Source organism: Tenrec ecaudatus, chromosome 4 (genome assembly GCF_050624435.1).
Source record: "Tenrec ecaudatus isolate mTenEca1 chromosome 4, mTenEca1.hap1, whole genome shotgun sequence".
NCBI classification, from domain to species: Eukaryota; Metazoa; Chordata; class Mammalia; order Afrosoricida; family Tenrecidae; genus Tenrec; species Tenrec ecaudatus.
In genome coordinates this window covers 58,337,806-58,358,138 of record NC_134533.1, presented here as the reverse complement: position 1 = coordinate 58,358,138, position 20,333 = coordinate 58,337,806, and the positions used below count along the sequence as shown (strand labels likewise).

General features: G+C 50.3%; 1 protein-coding gene across 2 annotated transcripts in view; it reads left to right on the top strand.

Annotated features, from left to right (window-relative positions):
- Positions 1-20,333, top strand: part of PARVA (parvin alpha) — a 166,616-nt gene that overhangs the window by 14,740 nt on the left and 131,543 nt on the right. Inside the window, exon 1 of one of the 2 annotated variants that reach the window (XM_075546051.1) lies at positions 16,861-16,961. The exons of the other annotated variant lie outside the window; for it this stretch is intronic. Coding sequence (XP_075402166.1) covers positions 16,898-16,961 — 64 coding nt within the window. The 5' untranslated portion in view covers positions 16,861-16,897. Of the gene's footprint in view, positions 1-16,860; positions 16,962-20,333 lie in introns of those variants that run through there. 2 annotated transcript variants of the gene reach the window in all.

Below are 20,333 nucleotides of genomic sequence, written 5' to 3'. Positions count from 1 at the left end.
CAACCATTAACCACAGTGCATAAGCAGTCGCGGCAGGGGCTCCGTGGACCCCCCTCTGGAATCCCTGTGGCGGGGTCCTTAGTCTTTGTGAGGTCTCCATCGGTGAAAATGGCCGGAGGGACGGCCTGATTGCAGGTGGGAGCAAAATGCCTGCTCGCCAGCCTCTGTGACCACCTCAGCGTCATGGTCATGGTAAACAATGGAAAGAGGCCAGCAACATAAAGTCAAAGGAAGGACTCCCTTTTACCCTCCCTCCTGGGCCCCAGATCGCAAGGAGTCCTCTTCAGAATCGGTCCGTTTTGCAAGTAGACATACTGGATTTTCGTTGATCAACCACAATACTGCTTTAAAGAGTATGCGTTGTTGGATTTCCCCCTTCCCCACTTACCTCTTTGCTTTGTGTATCTATCCCCTAAGGGATGACCTCATTTTAAAGACCGTTTTAAAAAGTGGACGGTGTGTAGGGAAGTCATAGTTAAACTTCACCAGCTCCTCATGGATGAACAATTAATCCCTTTCCCTAAGGTTTTGCTTGTTTAGGCAATGCGGCATTGACTGCTTGTGACCCACTAAACATATTCAGTGCAGGGTTAGTTGCACCCTAAAATCTTAGCTATAGAATTGGAGAGCCAAAAATCTGTTAAGTTTTGTGGGGGTAAAAGCCAGCCCCCCACAACTAATCATGGGGTTGATAGGTGTGCAATTGTACAGTTAAGATACATAAAGATTATAATAAAGCCATCAAGAACATGAGAGATAGAAGAGAGATTGAAATAATGGAGTCAGACACGTTTCATGGTAGCATGCTCACCTCAGCCCCACTTGGTGGTCCACATGGAGAGACCCCTGAGATTGAGAGCCGGCCAACTTTATTGCTTACTAAGGCTTATCATTGCTTAGGGGGGTGTGATTATAGGGGACCACATGTCACAGGAAGGGGCTGTACAATAGGCACACACGTCACAGGAAGGGGATGTATGGTAGGCATGAGCGTGACAGGAAGGGAATGAGCGAGGGGTGTGCACATAGGAATGAGAGGGACCAGAGGTATACATGTGACAAAATGGCGGACCCTAGATTCATGATGGCGGCCTAACCTTGGTCACCCTTGGGTGGGCTTGACCTCTCTGGGCTCTCCTTCAGGGAAACAATTTACTACTGTCCTTATCAGAAGGGACTGGGCCCTACTTGTTGTAGGGTAAGCAGTGGTGTCTGCTTGCTCTAGATTGCTGATAACCCTTAGGGAGAATAACCCTTGACCTACTTCTGTTGACCTCTAAAGTCATCTGCCATGTATAGCAAGCAGCTAAGTTTGGGATATATTTGGGGGAGACAACTTAGGAGAAATCTTTCTGTTTTCCACAAGGTTTGAATTTTGTTGGCTTATTACCAAATTCCTCACCCCCCAGAAAAAAAAATGCATTTACAGCCAGATTAAAAACAAACAAATAAAAACTCATTTCTTTAAAACAACCAACAAAGTTATCATCATCATCTCTAATTTTATTGGAAAAGCTTGTCTTTAGTCATCAATGGGCCGGCATTAAGTCCTCAAACTCCTTCTTCAGCAGTGAGTGCAGACAGGTGGAGTGACAACAAGGTGGGACTTAGGGGTCCTGAACCACTTCTCCACCCCTGGCAGCTTGCCTCGGTCCTGGGGCGGGGGGGGGAGGACTTCTGCTGCTTTCCTTCCACATTCAGGATAAATACTGGCTTTCCCAGCCTTCCGGAATGGTCCATTTTTCCCACTGGAAAAGGAAAAGCATGGAAACGCATTCTCAAACGGATGTCTGAAGTTGGAATCTTACCACGTGATCCTCTTGGCCTCTCTGCCCCCTCAGATTCTTCTTAGAGACAGCTGGGCCTGCTGGCCTCCTCCCTCCCTCACTGCCTTGGCAGGGCACGATGAGACTTGCTAACAACCCAATTTCCTTTTAGGGCTGACTGCTCCGCCAGCCCCCAGCCAACCAGGAGGGGAGCAGAAAGCCCATGACGAAGATGATGCATTAGTCAGAGCCCCGGGCTGGAGGGCAGCTGAATGACTCATGGGTCACTGCATCCTCCCCTGGCATTCCAAGAGCTGCCTTCCTCAGTGCTTAGATCACTCCCTGGAGCGAGTGGCACCCCCACCCAGCTGGGGATCAGGGCCCGCTGGCGAGGTGCTGGTTTGGGAGGCGGGGCCAGGGGAAGACCCTGACTGGAAACAGGTTCTGGAGTCTTAGGCCCACTTCATTGGAAGACTGGCAAGCCTGGCTCCCTGTGGAGCAAGACCTTGATCCCCCTGTGCCTAGTTCACCAGTGCCCTGGAGACATACTTGGTGGCTTTGTGACCCTTCACTTCCTTTCTCCCAACCTCAGTTTCCCTAAGTACAGAAGGTGGATAGAAAGGCATTACTACCAGTTTCCAGGGTTGCTCATCAGTGAGAGACCCACAGGGGCGGTCCCACAATGGCCGATAGGATCGCTATGAGCGGCATCGACTGGCAGTGAGTTTAGGTTTTTGGTGTGTGTGTGTGTGTGTGTGTGTCTCAGACCATAACTCGTTAAGGCATTAGAAAGCCTCATTTTTCTCCCGGCACACATAAAGCAATTCAGTTACCTATCAATCAATATTGATATTAATTACATACTAATGAATATATGAGGAGCCCTGTAAGCATAGTGGTTAGGCACTGGGATGGTAACTGCAAGGCCAGCAGTTTGCAACCACTAACCACTCTTGTGGGGGAAGACGAGGCTTTCTCCTCCCCTGAAGGTTTCCAGTCTTGAAAGCCTACAGAGGCAGTTCTCCCTCGTCCTGTAAGATCGCTGTAAGTTGGACTCCACTCAATGGCAGTGCGTGTGTTTGGAGTGTTTGAGAATGATCCCATCACTCTATTTTCACTGCTGCTGCCCCGCTAACATCCTGCAAATGAAAAACCTGGGGAACGTGGGTAGACGAGGGGTATTTCCTCACCCCCCGGCCCATGACCCTAATAGCTAGCACTTAGAGAAAAGGGTGAGTCCACAGGATAGCTACCAGGGAGGGCTCTACTTCATACACACGCACAGCGAGTTTAAGCACGTCTCTGCGATCAGCGGATGGCCGCAGTCAAGTTCTTTCAGTCCCGTAGTCTTGTCAAGGTCCCAGCAGAAATAGACACAGTCCGAGCATGGTTCTGAGGGCATCGGCTGGACCAGTGGAATTAAGGCAGAGGTCAGCTCAGAAAGTGGCGGCTCTTTTGCTGGGGAGGGAGCTTGACAGGACTATCAAGGGAGGCTATTGGGAAGGTGTTTTGAGACAATTGAAAACAGAATGGGTGAGAAAAAGGCCAGGAAAGTTGGTCCCAGGACCTTTTCTCCTATGCTGACTATGTACCTACTCCTTCTCCCACGGTAGCAAGGACTGTCCCATGGGAATTTCATTGGGAAGCCTCACCCTTCCACCCTACAGCCCTGATCTGGCCCATTTGGACTTCTTGTTGCCCAAATTCAGACATTTAAGAGGAACACAGTGTGGGTCCCTTGAGGCTGCCGAGGCTGCTGTCTGATGCGGCGTCAGGTGCCGTGCGCAGAATTCCTCGGGGAAGGCTCAGAGCGCTGGGAAGGCCGCCTGCGGACGTGCCCAGACCTTCTATAGATGGAGCGCATCTCGAGGAACAAGAGCTTCACGTGTTTGGTATTTTTGTTTCGAAATGTCTATGATTTTGCAGCAATATATATATATAGTTTTGCTTCCACTCATGGAGCTTGCTAGCTTCTAGGTCCTGTTGCACACGGGCTGCTGTGAGTCAGAACCGACTGGCCATCACTTTGCAGCCGCAGCAGCAGCAGCAAGATCACAACTCAATCCTGCTGAAGCCTGTGCGATAAATCTGCTTAGGACTCCCATTCTTTTACACATATAATCGGGAGATGCAGAAAGGTTGAGCAATTAGCCAATAGTAATTGGTAGAGCCCAGTGTGTAATTCCGGGTGGACAAGAGAAACAAAGTCGTAGACACTCATATTTGTATAAGAAAGAGCTTTATCTTAGAAATCCAGCCAGGCCAGAGCATGTTCACTGGTGCAGATAAGAGCTCACAACACAGGGACTCCAGGACTGCTAAACCCCTCAGGACCAACAATGAGAGTAGCGATACCAGGAGGGTAGGGGGAAGGTGGGGAGAGAAAGGAGAACCGATTACAATGATTGACATATAACAACCCCCCTCCAGAGGGCCAAGCAATAGAAAAGTGGGTGAAGGGAGACAGCAGATGATGTAATATATAAAATTAATAATAATTTGTAATTTATTAAGGGCTTAGGAGGGAGGGAAGGAGGGAGGGAAAAATGAGCTGATACCAAGGCCTCAAGTAGAAAGAAAATATTTTGAAATTGATGGCAGCATATGCACAAAAGTGCTTGACACCATGGATGGATGGATGAATTGTGATAAGAGCTATAAGAGCCCCCAATAAAATATTTTTAAAGAGCTTTATATTAGAGAGCAACTATATATTGAGAAAACATCCCAGTCTAGTCCATATCAAGTCCATAAGTCTGATATTAGCTCTTATGTCCAATACCAGTCTGTAAATTCCTCTTCAGACTCATGCAACACCTGCAATGCCGCCAAATGCAGGAAGATCACAGGCCAGTGGGTGGAAAGTCTTGTGGATGCAGTGGCGGTGGAAGCAACTCATCTTAGAGTGCTGGCGTGGTTCACCAGTGGCTCCTCCTGCTCCAGGGCTCTGGCTCCATCAGCGTAGCTCCATGTGGCTTGTCAACAGGAATGTTTAGCAGAGAGCATGTCCCGCCTCCAGGGAGGAAGACAGAAGTTCTCAGACTCCTCAGGGAAAGGCCATGCCCACACAGAGACCTCATTGGCTCTGACCTGATTGACAGGCTAGACTCCACCCCTTCACTCAAGTTGACAGGAGATTATGTAATTTGCCACAACCCGTGTTCAAATCTGAACAAGAACCTATTTCCCTCAATCTGTGTGATACTGCCTCAGGATTTGATCAAGTGCTATGTTTTGCTGACATTCCAAAACAATAAAATGTGTTCCTTTTCCCTGTAAAAGGAGTATAAACAAATAAAAGAGCATTGTTTAAAAAACAAAACTCAAGGCATGAGAGAACTTCACAAAGTTCATGGAAAGATGGAATTCAAAGATAATGGAATTTTCCCGGGAACGTTTTGTAGCCCACGTGTATAGGAAGAGAAGGACCCAAATACTTTGTTAGACTAGTGGTGCAGGCAAAGGGCCAGTCCTTTACTTCCATTCCCTTGTGAGCTGAGCAGCAGCCCCTGTGGCACTGCTGGCTAAGTGTTGGACTGCTAACCCCAAAGGTGGCGGTTCAAACCCGCCAGTTGTTTCACTGGAGAAAGAGGAGACTCTGGGCCTTGGAAGCTGGACGTCGGGTCACTGGAAGTCAGAGGCACGTCTCTGTGGACCCGGTGAAGCTTTGCAGGGCAGAGCATCAGTTTTATACTCAGCCGTTCATACGCATTTTGTTCTACTCCTCCACTCCACTCCAGTCCCTCATGTACCGCTGGTTGTCCCACTTCCTTCCTGCATTTCTCATTTCCATCCCTCCTCCTTTCCCAGAGCCCTCTTTTGCAAAGTAGTGAGAGCGTCTGCTCAGAAGTACTGCTCGTGCGAAACCAGGCCTGGCCACTTCGTTAGATGTGTGACCTTGGGCAGTGAGTCCATCAGACTTGTCCAATCCCCTGGCTGCAGAATAATGATTTCGCCCACTCCTAGGGAGCAGCGGAAAGAGGAAGACCTTGACCTTGGGCAAGAGGGATTGACACAGTGACTGTGCTAGGCTCAAGCAGAAGAGCCCTGGTGAGGATGGCATTTTGTTCTGTTGTGCGTAGGAGGCTCGTGTCAGATCCCGATGGCACCTCGCAAGAGCAGCCGAGGGAATCTGTGCGCTCGGTCAAGGAGGGTGCCAGACCTTGTGTGTCATCCCGGTCTGGACAGGCAACGGTTGGCACGGGGCCATTGAAGAGTGAAGGGGCCGCTTACAAAGGTGAGAGTGGCATTGAAGGAAACCAACAGGTGACCCGGGAACAGCAGGGAGCCCTTGCCACCTTGGGCTTTAAGGGGAAAGGGGAGGGCCACTGACCAGCAGTGGGACAGACAGCTGTGGCCGTAGGTGAGGCCTCTGAACAGGAGCTGTGTTTTCCCGAAGAGCAGACCAATGACTGCCAGCCCCAGGCCCAGCACGAAGGGAGCTGGGGAATGAACATCCTCACCTCACTCCTGGCCAAGCCCAGCCAGACCCCATGGTGGAGAGTGGACCTGAAGGGGGAGATGGACTTCTAGCACAAAGAGGGAGGGCACCTGGTCTTGTCAGTAAGGGACACTTGCCTTTGATGTGCACCATGCGGTTCATTTCCATTTTCTCTTTGCTTCCAAGGAATTCTAGAGGATTATTGCCACTTGCTATCTGTGTACCTTCTGGAAACAAAAGGCTTGATTTGAGCTCCTTGTGCGTCGGATCCCTCTCTCGGAGGGCATCCTCGTGGAGCTTTCCTCGTGGTCTTGCACGCACAGCAGTAAGTCGGCATACGTGTGGCACAGAGCCAGTGCTCCGTAACTGTAAGCCGCGAGCCTTCCTCCGAGATGCCACCAGTTTGATTCGTGCCTGCACACAAGGTGCTCACGTCCATAAAAAGACATTTCCTTTCCCTCTGGGGCTGGTTCTCTGTCCAAAAGCCAAACGCCATCCTGTGACTCACGCTTGTTTAGTCTCTGCTTTGGCCCTCAGTGTAGGCTCAGAATTACGAGCACACCCCCTCTCCACCCACTCCCCTCCACCCCTGCGCGTGCATGCCTTGTCCACCTTCCTTCCTTCATTTCTTTCTTTCTCTTTTCCAAGGTTTCTTCCTACTCTGCCCTCGTCATTACCCACCCCAGGGGCACACTCTCAGTATGGCAGATGGGAAAGAGGGCGGGTTCTCTTGCTTGTCCAGTGTTGCCATGAGCAGCCTGAGCCCTTTCGTTTGAGGTCACCCCCGGGGACTGCCAGGAGCCCTGGTGCGCAGTGCTCCCACTAACCACAAGTTCAGCAGTTGAAACCACCAGCCGCTCCTCAGGAGAACGATTAGACGGGCTCTCCACTGCTCAGACGATCACAGGGGCAGCTCCACCCTGTCTTACAGGGTTGGGGCGGGTCGGCACCCACGTGGACTGCCAGAAGAACAAACAGATCTTTCTTGGAAGAAGTACAGCCAGAATGTTCATCAGAAACCTGGATGGCGAGACTTCGGCTCACATGCTTTGGACATGTCAGGAGAGACCAGTTCACGGAAAAGGCCATACCCTTAGTAGGTGGTCAGTGAGAAAGAAAATGGCTCTCAATGGGATGGATTGACACCCGGGGTGCAACGATCGGCACATACCCAACGATTGTGCGGATGGCAGCGGGCCGGGCAGTGTTTTATTCTGTTGAACATAGTGTACTCAACAGCATCTAACAACACCTAATGGGTGCTGGAAGCCCCCTGGGTGGTAAAAATAGTTAAGATGCTCAGCTGCTAACCCCAAAGGTTGGCAGTTTCATGAAGAGATCACTAGAGATATGGGTGCTACAGCAAAGTGTGGTGAAGAAATCGGATGCTACCCAGTTATCAGAAAGAATGGTGTCTGGAGGCTTAACACAAGTAGCCATCTAAGCGAGGTGGCAGCTAACTACACGGAAGAAGCACACCGGCCTGTGTGTTCCAAGGATTATAAATAATAAAATCTAAGACCAGAGGAGGAGGTGGTATTAGAATTTGCATTCTGAGCACCCATGGATTTTTGGCAGCCTAAACTGAAAAGTCCATTTGCAGGTTCCCACATGGATCAAGCCTCCTGTGAATTCCCGCTCACCACAGAACAGACATGTGACTCACCTTGCTACCAGAGTGCATTGGAAAGTGGATTATTGAAGATGTAGTGTCACTTGTTCTCCCTTGGACTCATTGTAAATTTGTCCTAGTTTTTAATGTTTTTTGATTTCTTTTTTATTGTTTTGGTATGTTTTGTTGGAATTTTGGTGTTTTTTTCCATATATTTTTCTGTATATGAGATCCAAGATAGGCAAATCTATAGAGACGGTAACTGGATTGATAGCTTGTTATCAGTATTGCAGGGTGGGGGGGGAATGGTAAGCTAACGAGTATGAAAAAAATTGTGGCATCGATTGTGGTGGTGATTACACAATTCTTTAATTTGATTGAACAGTAGTTCACGTGTGTGTTATTTGAATTGTATGTCCAAAAAAAAAGATTAAAAAACAGTTGAACGTTTGAATCCACCGAAAGGTGCCTTAGAAGAAGGGCCTGTCCATCTCTAGCATCCATGTCTTTTGACTGTGAGCAGCCCGACAGGACAGAATAGGACTGCCCTCATTGGTTTTTGAGGCTACCGGTCCCTATGTGAGAGTAGAAAGCCTCCTCTTTGTCCCATGGAGTGACCGGTAGCCCAGCTCACAGCCCCCTGCCCCCCCCCCCAGTGCTCCAGAGTAAGGCTAAACAAAGCAAACCATCCTGTAAGAACCGAATGCACCTGTTCTGACATACCTGCAAATCTGACTTACAGATACACTGGAAGTCAGGACGAGGAGGACTTGATTTTTATATTAATAACACCATTAAGCCTGTTGTTTCTTTATACTCAGAAGGTGACATGCACTTACTTCATGTGATTTTCTCTTTCCTGAATGGTTTGTATTTTATTCATATTGCATGTGATTTTCTTAACGGGGCACTTGCTGGGACAACATACTAAAGGAGTGAACACTTAGCCAATCATATGCATCCCCTACTCACTGACCAGCACTAACGTCTTGGGTTAGTTTGGTTTCAGAATTTCTACTGACCGGTTCTTGCTGGTTTGGGAGTTGGTGGTGGGGCTCCTAGCTGCACCTTGCAATCACACGCATGCGTGGCAGCGCCAAGGTGTTCATCTGAGACAGGCTGCAGAGAAGGGCTGGCCTTGCCACTGTCACCGCTCCCTCCGCCACCAGCAAACATGCCACCGCCTTCTGCAGCCGTGAGGCCACCCTGCACTTTGCCGGTCACGGAAGAAGTAGTAATGGAACCCGAATTAACTGGCGTCTTCTCCCAACCTGTCCTAGGGATGGTTTGGCTTGTCTTATACATGTACCCCAGCAGCTACCCAGCCATCTTGCCCCCCCCTTTTTTTTTGCCGTCTTGCCCTTTTATACTGAATATAGAGTGAGATACTTTGGAAATGCTTGGCTAGAACGTCTGCCAGGACAGCAGAGCAGCCTCGCCCCTGCGTGGTCTGTTGAGCCGTGTGGTCAGCAAACGTTGGGTAGTGCTCCAGCTGCCGTGCCACCTTGGACTCCTGGGTTGCAGGCTACAGTAAGATGCTGTGGTTCTCAACCTTCCTAATGCCACGGCCCTCGAATACAGTTCCTCGTGTTGTGGTGAAAGGGTCAGTCAACCCCCAAATGGGTCGCGACCCACAGGTTGAGAACCGCTGCTCCAGGACATCCATGGTTGGTGGGTGAAGGCTCGTGACTAGGGAGCTGAGCCTGCGTGCAGCAGAGCCGCTGACCCAGCAGGGCCCAGCTACCTGGGGATTCCAGGCAGGTGTCCGTCCATACAGGGATTCCGGGGTGGCGACTGTGTGCTGTGAGTGAACCTGATGCTAAAGGCCCTGGCGTCCTTAGGGTGTGTAGGGTGTAGTCTTTCGGGGAGTAGCTTACCAGGCCTTTTCTCCTGCAGCGTCACTGGTAGATCCAGACTGCTGGCCTTTGGATTAGCAGCTGAGCGCTTCAACCATCGTGCCACCCGGGATCCTGGTGGATACATTGGGCAGAAGCTCAGTCTGGTCAGGCCCAGGAGCAGGGCAGAGGACAAGTCCTTGGTTCTAGGGTTCAGTCCGTGTCTCTACGCAGAGACAGGTCTTGAAGCTGTCAGCAGTGGGAGCTGAGCTTTACCCGCTAAGTCTTTTGCTCATAGCGACCTTATAGGACAGGTTCGAGCTGGCCCTGTAGGTTTCCAAGACTGTCACTCTCTATGGGAGTAGAACGTTTCACCTGTGTTCCACAGAGCTGCTGGTGGTTTTGAACTGCGGATGTTGGGTTAGCAGCCCAGCACATAGTCAGCTATGCACTAGAGGTGGGTCTGAGTCACAATTGGCTCAGTGCAGAGACAGAGAGAAAGTCTCTTGGACTATCCCTTCGGGGCTCACAGGCGTGGCGGCCGATCAGGATCTTGGCTGGTCACTAGGAGGAGGCTAGAGCGTGGGAAGGAAGAGCTGAATTTGGACCCCTTAGGGGTAGCGTGGGTGCCGCCGCTTGCTTTAGCTGTGGGCCCTGAGTCATCAGATCTGGTGTGGGTGTTTTGGACATGCAACAGAGCCCAGAGCAGTTCAGGTCTTGGCATCCCACCCTGGCCATTGTCCTCTTCTCTGCAGCCAGTGAGCCCCTGGGTCTGAAGTCGCTGAGGAACCTGAGCTGAGGAGAAAGCCCACCGGGCAATGGATACGGTTCTCCTGCAGGCACAGGGAGCAGTGGTGAAAACCAGTCAGATTTATTCATCAGGATCTTGGCTGGTAACCAGGGGAGGGCTCTTCCTAGGTCACAGTAAGAAAAGCGAAGTCCACCTTTCAGTGGACATTGGGATTGCTTTGTTGAAGTTATGTGACTTTGCGATTGCATTTCCTCTGGTTGCAAATGTCCTCCTTGCTTACAGGAAGGAAAGCAGTTAGGAAACATTAGAATGCATAAAGATAGACACCAAATCCTAATCCTGTACTGTTAATACTCAAGTGTTTTTCTCTCTTTTATTGTGACCATATCAAATATTTTAGTAATAAAATTGAAATCCCACCATGTATTTGGCTAGCAGGACCCAAGCTGTTGGCAATGTAGTTTACATGGAAGGCTTCAAAAAGTTTGTGGAAGATGGAATCAAAATATCTTGGAATCTTCCCACTTCCTTTTTGGAGCCCCCTCCTGTGTATGCTTCCAGCTTTCTTTGTATAAATTTGGAATCACACTCCAAATGTATATACCTCTCGTTTTATATCTTGATTTTTTAAAATTTCCAATCCCATGGGTATTTTTCCATAAAATCCGACATACTCCAAAAAATTGATATTTAACAGCCCCTTATTTTCATCAAATGACTAAGTCATATTTTGTTTAGCAATTTCCTTTTAGTTAGGTTATTAGAATGTATTCAGGTTTTATTATAGAAATAATATAATGAATGTCATTGTGCATCAGCTTTTTCTGCTCGATTGTGCCTTAGACTTAGTTCATTAGCATGGGCTGATGGGATCAAAGGTTCAACAGTTTATGACTTTTGATATTCTTTGGGATGCTGCTACTCATTATGCGATCCTTAAACAATATCAACTAGGAGCTTGTGATGCAGGCCTTAGGCCTTGTCCTAAAATAGACCTACCTGCTCAATCGGGGCCTGCATCGTAGCAAGATCCCCATGTGATTTGTATGCACAGTAAAGTTTAAGAGACGACCCGCCCCCCCCCCCCCCGGCTGGGGAGAATTCATGCCAACATACAGTCCTACCAGAGGTACATAGAGTTCCTTGTTTCACTTTACTGGTCATTATTTTTTTGTTCCCTGGCTAGCTAGCCAAAAATTGATAGGCTGTTGACATTGGGCAGATCTGTTGAACAAGACCTCTTCAATGTGGAAGAGCAAGGATGAGGTTTTGAGGACGCAGATGCACCTGACTCAAGCCCTGCTATTTTCAGTTGCCTCCCCTGCACACCAAAGTTGGACGATGAAGAAGAAAGACCAGAAAAATCTATAAATTTGAATTATGGTGTCTGGCAAGTACCAAAGACTCCCAGAAGAACCAACCAATCTGTCCTGGAAGCGGTATAGCCAGGATGCTACCCTGGAAAAGAGACTGTGGGGAGCCGACCGGTCAGGCATTTTGCACATCATGCTATCGAGAGAGGCCAGTCCCCAGACAAGGATATGCTGCTCGGTGACATGGAAGGTCAGAGAAAAAGAAGAAAGCCCTTGATGAACTGGACTGATACTGTTGCAGCCACAGTGAACTTAAGCATTGCATTTACGAGGCTGGTGTAGGACTGGACAGTGTTTCGTTCTGACACACCTAAGGTCACGGTGAGTCAGAACTGCCATGGTAGCACCTAACCACAATATTGCTATTCAAATATCTATTTACATTTTTATTTGGGGAGGAGGAGGCAAGGGGAGGGAGCGGTGAGCAAGCGACGCCATAGACGGGGTGGGGGGGAAACTAGGGAATTAAAATCAACAAGGAGGATGTAGAGATCCTGGGGGTGTTGGAGCAACAGCAGTCTAGCTGTGAGGTGGACGTAGGGTCAGCGGGATGGTGGGATAGGAGGAAGGTAAAAGGAAACAGAAGAAAAATCTAGGAAACAAAGCTATGGATAGAGGTACAAACACACCGTATATACTGGAGTAGAAGCCGACCTGAATATCAGCTGAGGCATCTAATTTTACCACAAAAACTACATTAAAAATGTGCTGAAAACCTCGGCTTATACATGAGTATATATGGTAGGTGTGCACTTATGTAAATGTATTAATTCAAAAAATAGAGGTCTTGGCATAGGTACATATATTTATATAGCAATACATTGAGGAAGTGGATGGTGGTCTTTGGACCTCTGCTCAAGCCCTCCCTCAACGCAAGAACACTTGTTCTAACAACCTGGCATTCTGTGATGCTCACCCTCCCCACATGATCGCTGAAGACAAAGTGGGTGCACAAGCAAATGTGGTGAAGAAAGCTGATTGTGCCCAGCTATCAAAAGATATAATATCTGGGGTCCTAAAGGCTTGAAGTTAAACAAGGGGTCATCTAGCAGAGAAGCAACAAGCCCACATGGAGGAACACACCAGCCTGTGCAATCACGAGGTGTTGATGGGATCAGGTCACAGCCATCAGAATACCACAAACAAACAAACAAACAAAAACATATTGTTGAGAATGAGGGAGGTCGGAGCAGAGACCCAAAGACCATCTGCAGACCATGCGACATCTCCTTACAGAAGGGTCCCAAGGAAGGGATGGGTCAAACAGGGTGAAGTATAGCACTGATGAAACACACAATATTCCTCTGGTTCGTTGAGGCTCTTATGACCCCAATCCTACCTTCACTGTGGGGTTAGGCCAGAACATGTACACAGGTACAGATAAGAGCTCAGTAAACCCAAAATCCAGGTCAGATAAACCCCTCAGGAACAGAAGTGGGAGTAGCGATACCAGGAGGATGGGGGAAGTTGGGGAGAGGAGAGGGGAAAAAACACAGGGAAGGGAGACAACGGTCGGTATAAGATATGAAAATAATAATTTATAATAAAAAAGGGGTTACGAGGGTGGGAGGGGAGGAGGGGTGGTAGAAAGAGGAGCTGATACCAGGGGCTCAAGTAGAATGTAAATGTTTAGAAAATAATGATGGCAGCATATGTACAAATATGCCCCATCCAATTGATGTATGGATTGTTACAAGAGCTGATTCGAATTCCATAGGAGTGCAACCGGGAAACTCACGATTTTGTTTGTTTGTCTTCTTAAACATTACCTTTAAACCTGCTTTGTGGCCTCTCGAGCAGATCACACAAGCCTCCCAGCCTCTCAGGTGGAAGAACAGTCTCTTTTAGGCAGTTAAGACCTATTCCTAGGTCGAAAGGGCCAGTCGCGTCTGAAACCAGGACTTCTCTTCCCACCCGCCTGCCCCGTGACTCAGAGACCTGCAGGCCTGCCCCGTGACTCAGAGACCTGCAGTGGGTGTTGGGCCGGGAGAGCTCTTTCCCTCGCCCTCTCTGCTTGTTCTTCCTTGTGCTTCTGTGCTCGATGGCAGGGGAGCAATGAGATGACACAGGGACCATTGTCAGAGTCACTCCTGTCTGTTGCTGGGTCATGGCTCAGGTCCCAGAAAGCCGTGCAGGCAATTTTTGAAGAGTTCTCTGATGTGGCTAGTGTGGCTGGAACTTCAGTCTCTGTAATCCGCGAGGCAGAGGCCTCAGTCACACATGAAAATAGCGGGGCCCTGGCGCTGCTGTTGCGATCGGCCCCAGAAAGCACCAGGGCATGCGTTTCCAGTCCCCACAAGTGACAACAAAGTGGGTGGGAAATCTTAAACAACTTTTTAAAAAATTTAACGTTTTATTGTGGTTTGAAAGTTTATAGAGCAAATTGGTTTTCCATTCAATAATTTATACATATTTTGTCTCATGACATTGATTACAATCCCCACCACATATCAGCAGGCTCCCACTTTCTCCCTCTGGAAAGCTAGCTCCCTCTTTCCATTTGGCCATTTCTTGCCTGTTTCTCTCTGAACTTTATTTGGTGGCAAATGCTGCCCGTTTGGCCTCAGAGGGCTGATTAGTCTGTGGAGCGGATTCCTTCCTCCTAGACCAGGGGTCCTCAAACTACCGCCCGTGGGCCACATGCGGCCCACCAAGGACATTTATCCGACCCGCCGGGTGTTTTTGCACCCCCACCCATTTTTTTACTTCAAAATAAGATATGTGCTGTATGCATAGGAATTTGTTCATAGTTTTTTTTTAAACTATATTCTAGCCCTCCAACGGGTCTGAGGTACAGTGAACTGTCCCCTGTCTAAGAAGTTTGAGGACCCCTGCCCTAGACCTAGACCTTTTGTTTTTGCTGAAAGATGAACCGTGGGGCGTGTTCTGTTCCAGGTTTGATGGCGAGGCTCCAGCAGTCTCTCTCTGACCAGACACCCAGTCCTTTTGACGGCTTGAGTTTATTTCCCTCTTCTCCCTCTCTGTGCAGAGCTCCCCTTGAGGTCACAGTGAGCAGTTATTCGCAGTTGATCTCGGGGTTGTGGATGCTGAGGCCCATGTGGCCTGACCGTTCTTTGGCCTACGTGTTGTTTTGTGTCTCTGATTTCCTTCACTTTTCTTTGCTCTAGACGGAGAGAGACCAATAATTGCATCTTACAATTGATTGGGCGTTCATAGCCGATCCTATTATGGAGGTGATTGTGTTGTGTTGTCATACACCATGGGCAATTAAGCAAACAAAACCCCACTGCCCTGAGTTGATTCCAACCCCTGGTGACCTTTAATAGGGTTTCTGCATCTTCCCAGGAACCAACAGCCTCAGGTTCCTCCCTTGGTCTGCTGGTGGGTTTGAACTACCCACCCTGCAGTTTGCCGTCGAACATGTATTCAACGATATACTTTTCATGGGATATTACTAGGTCTTAATTGCCAAACCAGTGAGAATCCTGGCCCAGCCACGTTAACGCAACTTGAAGCATCATAGCCGGGGACCCAGTCTAGGCTTGCCTCCTCTGCCAACCTAGGAGCTCACAGAGTGGGGTGCAGGAAGCCGCTTAGATGGAGTTCCTGCCAGCTTCACTGGTGTCTGAGGCCAGGGACTTCAGGTGTGGCTGAGAATAAGCTGAGAGCTGTTTGGGTTGGGAGCTGTCGTGGTTGAAGAACTGCATCCTGACCCCTCAGTGGCCTTAGTTACAAGCTGATCTTGGTCCTGAGTTGTCTGTCGCCTGTTGCTTTTCTGATGAACCACATCCTCGTGAGTATAGTCTGCAAGTCCTGTACTGCCACTGCAACACGTGACTCAGCTGAGTGCCACCAGGGCACGGGCGGTGTCAGAGGTGGGCAACAGTTGGAAAGGACAACATCTGTCTGGCCTCCACCTCATCGAAACCAGTGTTAGGGGGATCTGGACGCTCCTCCCTACACACGAGTTCTGGTACTAGATTTATCCCAGTGAATCAATCATTCCTTTAAGCCATCTTTTCAAGCTGTTTTCTAAAAGAAGGGAGTTGTAATTATCCATTTTGCAGTTCCCAGTGTTTTCTTCGCCTGGGCTGCTCTTAAACCATTCCACGTGGCTCCCACTGCCCAACTGACCGTTCGCACAGTAGGGAATACTCATGGCTGAAAATGTTCGCTGGCCCTGACATGACCTTCCATCGGCCCTCTGGAAAGCCCTTGACTTGAGACTATGTAGGGGAGCAGAGCACACCGAGCTGCCTGGGCGGTGGAGAGGATAGGAGGTGGCGTGGCGATTGGTGCTAGGGAAGCCTTTTTGGTATCCGCTGTGCCTGGTAGGGAAGGGGCCTCCCTCACGTCTGGCCCGTGCTGCCTGCCACTACTGAAAGCGCTCCTCATCAAACCCAGGTGTCCTTCCCACGCAGGGACCCGCCAGGGTCATCTGAAAGATAAAGTACAACTCCCTCAGCCCGACAGTCAGGCTCCAGCCCAAGCCTGCCTTCGTTTCCCTTTGCTTTGTGCCACGTGTCTTGGGCCGGCCTCCTCCCCTCGTGCTGCCCGCGCTGGGGATCAGGCCTTTGCCTTCTGTGTACCCCCACCCCCAGCTAGCTAGCTCAAGCCTGTCTCTTCTCACATCTCGGCCCAGAGCCGCCCTCTCCTAGCAGTGAACCCTGGATCGTATGCCTCTGGGCCCAGCTGAGGTCGGCTTCCATGCTTTGGGTCGGTTTCCACAGCTTGATGACAAATGCCTGCTTTGCAGTGACCATGCCCTTCCCCTTTCTCCTGGTCCTCCCAGCGAGCGCGGACCATATACAGTTGTCCGTGCTGACCGATGGGGCCACAGCGACCTCGTCAGCAGGCTGTGTCACTATCCCACTGGGCAGAAGACTGCCCCAGAGCTGGACTGGCATCTCCGAGGAGCCAGGCCGTGGGTCTCTGAGGGGGAGGCTGGGGGTGGGGGGGTTCCTGCAGGAGCCCGGTGGGGGGGGGGTGCTGCGCATGCTGGGCTGGAATCCCATTGACTAGCTCTGTGAACTGGGCCATATCGTTTGGTTTATGTGAGCCTCGCTTCCTTATTTAGACAATTCAGAGCTGTTCATGGTACAAATATCCGCAGGAGGCTCGGACCAGCTGCTGCCTGGTCAGCTCTGACTCCTGGCAAATGTCATGTGTGACAGAGCAGCACCGTGCTTTCCTGACATGGATCACCAGACCTTTCTTCCGAGGTGGGTGTGGGATTTGAACCTCCAACATTTCAGTTCACAGCCAAGCATATGTTCTCTTTGTACCTCTCGGGACTCTGCTGAGGCATGTCTTACACTGTGCCCTGTTTTAGGAGCCGGGGGAGGGGCGTCTGTGCACGGGACAGACGAGATTTCCGGTCCTTGGATCAGCTAGGCAAAGCGAAACAAACTAATGCGATCATTTCAGATCCGGGTGACTTGATGGGAAGTGGGGTGGTCACTTCAGATGAGGTGACCAGGAAGGTCTCCCTGGAGACTGGATATTTGAGCTGAGATCTGAACAACGAGATAGTGTCGGTTACTTGAAGATCTTGGGACCGAATGATCCAGGAAGTGGAATCCGCAAATGCAGCCACGGGAGGTCAAGGAACCCAGAGGAGGCCCTGGTGCGGATGCCCTGGGGTCGAGGCGGAAGCTAGCTGGAGAGGGGATTGGGAATGGCCAGTGCCAGGGCCCACGGGGCCTCTCAGGGCCACTAGAAGGCTATGGGTGCGCTCCAAGAGCAACGGGAAACGTTGGGAGGCTTTCAGCTGGCGAGAAAATGGTCCGGTGCCTGTCCCAGTGCCCCTTCACTGCTTAGCGCTGTGCCAAGTGGTCATGAGCATTCTCAACTTTAGGAGGAGAAGGGATTGGGTTTTTAAAATAGCTTGACCTTAAAAGATGAGGTTGTGGCAGATGTAATAGTGGACCCCAGAAGAGCCTGGACATAGGTTGCCTTGCCTGGTCAAGGGGGATTGAGGTTTCTGATCAGCTCACCTCAAAATAGATGAGCCAGGTGGGCCCAGTGTCACTGCAAGAGTCCTTAAGAGGAGGCCGGAGAGAAGGGGTCAGAAGATGTGACTGTGGTCAGAGACATGCAGTGCAGCTGGTTTTGAAGGTGGAGCGGGGTCATCTAGTAACGCAGCAATCACCTCACTGCCACGGAGTCGATTCTGCCTCAGAGCAGCTCCATGAGTCAGGGCAGACCTGCCTGTGTGCGTGCCAGTGCTTCCTGGAGCAGACAGCCTCGCCTTTCTCTTGTAGAGCCACTGGTGGGATTGAACCACTGACCCTGTGGTTATAACGCAGCCCAATTCTTAGCCCACTACACCCTCAGGCACCTGTACAGTAGGAATTGAAAGGTATTGCGGGATTTTTGCATCGAAAATTCTTAGCTCTGGCTTTTTTACATCACTTTTTCGTTCACGTCTGTTAATGGGTACTGTTCTATGATGCCACTGTATGCCAGGCTCTGTAAGAGAATGTCTTTGCTTTAAGGGAGTTGTTTTAGGAGACTTGTTGATGTTTTCTGTAAGCTCCAGAAGTCCCACATTTCATATCTGCCTGTACCCCTTAGCCCTACTGGTGCAGTGAGTCGGCCTCTTGTTGACCTGGGAGGGCACTTGATGCTGAAGAGCATGCAGTATGAGACTCGGCTGTCAGCCCGAATGCCTGCCCTGGAGCAAAGCAATATAGAAACCACTGGGCTGTGGGTAGAACTGGTCCTGAGCTGGCCTGGGCCCTGCTGAAGTTCCTCCATGGAGGGTCCTTGTCCAGCTTTAGAGCTCAGCCCCTCAGCCTACTCCGGCCCCAGGAACAAACCCTTCCCCTGAGCCCGGCACACCTGACTCCCTGCTCTCACCCCAGCAGGGACACCGGGTCAGCCTGCTGCAGTTGTTTTTCTTCCTGTCTGAGGCCAACGGAGAGTCCTGGAGGCCGGCTTGGCCGACAGTGCACAGAGGGGCTCCGCAGTGCCGTGCCTGCGGGTCTGCTGGCTGGGGCTGGGCGGGCTGCAGAGGACTGTGCACAGGGCTTTCACTTTATCCTTTTAGGGAAGTTGGTTCCCTCTGCTTGCTTCTCCTCCTCCTCTTGGAGTCAGCGCCAGTCAGGCAGCAATGGCCCAGTGCCCGCTAGTCTATCCTGCACACTGCAGCTACCAGAATGTTCTCTCCGAACTCCAACCTCGATCTGCCTTTCCTCCCAGGAAGGATGCGAAGGACCGCCCTACTCCTGCTCCCTCCATCTATGGCTGTGGGCTCAGGCTTCAAACACAGCAAATGAGAGCACCAGCACCTTCTCTTTTCGGTGGACACTTATACTGACCTTCAGTCGAGAACGCAGGGGCCACAAAGCCCGGAATCAGCAATCAACCTCTGGGCTTGGGCCCTGGACAGACCTGGGTTCTAATCTACTCTTTGCCACTTGGCTAAGTTTAGGCAAGTTGTCTCATCTCACTGTTTCCCTTTCCTCCCCTGTAAAGCGGGGGTGCTAGCAATACTCCAGGGAGCCCTGGTGGCATCGTGGTTATGTGTTGGGCTGCGATCCTCATGGCCAGCAGTTCAAAACCATAAGTTGCTTCAAGGGGAGAAAGATGGGGCTTTCTACTCCCATCAAGATCTACAGTCTCAGAAATGCACAGGGGCAGCTCTGTCGTGTCCGACTCGATGGCAGTGAGTGAGTGAGTGAGTGAGTGAGTGAGTGAGTGAGTGAGTGAGTGAGTGAGTTCATACTCCTTTGGGTTGTGGTGAGGATCGAAGGTGGTGATGTAGGCCAACGACTCAGTTCCATGCTGGCCTGCTGGAAACTACAACCCACTGCCATCCACTGATTTCAACTCACAACGACCTGATAGGACAGAGTCAAACTGCTCCTGGGGCTCTGAGATGGAGTCTTTAAGGGAGCAGACAGCCTGGCCTTGCTCCCTCAGAACTGCCATTAGTTCAACTGCTGCTCATTCCGTTCACCGCAGCCCAACACTTAACCCAGTGGTTCTCAACATGTGGGTCACGACCCCCTTGGGGGTCGAACAACTTTCACAGTAGCGCAATGACAGTGATGATGTGGCAACGACAATAATGTTATGGTTGGGGCTCACCACGACCTGAGGAAGTGGAGGAAAGGGTGCCAGCCTGAGGAAGGTTGAGAACCGTTGCCTTAACCCTCCACATCCGTGTCAGCACACAGTAAATGTGAACGCCGGCGATTTGAGCTGCCGCAGCTACTGTCCAGCTGTTGCGTCCGAGGCCGTTGAAAATGCTCTGGGTTGCACCACATGCACCTTAGTGCCCAAGGTGACCTCTTTGCTGGCGAGCGCTTTGAGGGGTCTTTTGCTGGAGAGTTCCCCAGCTGCTGCTTCCGTGGGTGTTGATTATGCAGCCGAGGAAAATGAGATCCTTGACAACTCCCGTCTTTCGCCCGTTTAATATCATGTGAATTATTGGTCTAGTGGGGATTTTTGTGTTCTTGATGTTGGCTTACAAGAAAGCTGGACTAAGACGCTAGATATGAATTATCGTGTGTGTATGGGGGGGAGGGAGGAAGGAACACCGAAGAGGTCATGGACTGCCAGAAGGACAAACCAGCTTGTTTTGGGAG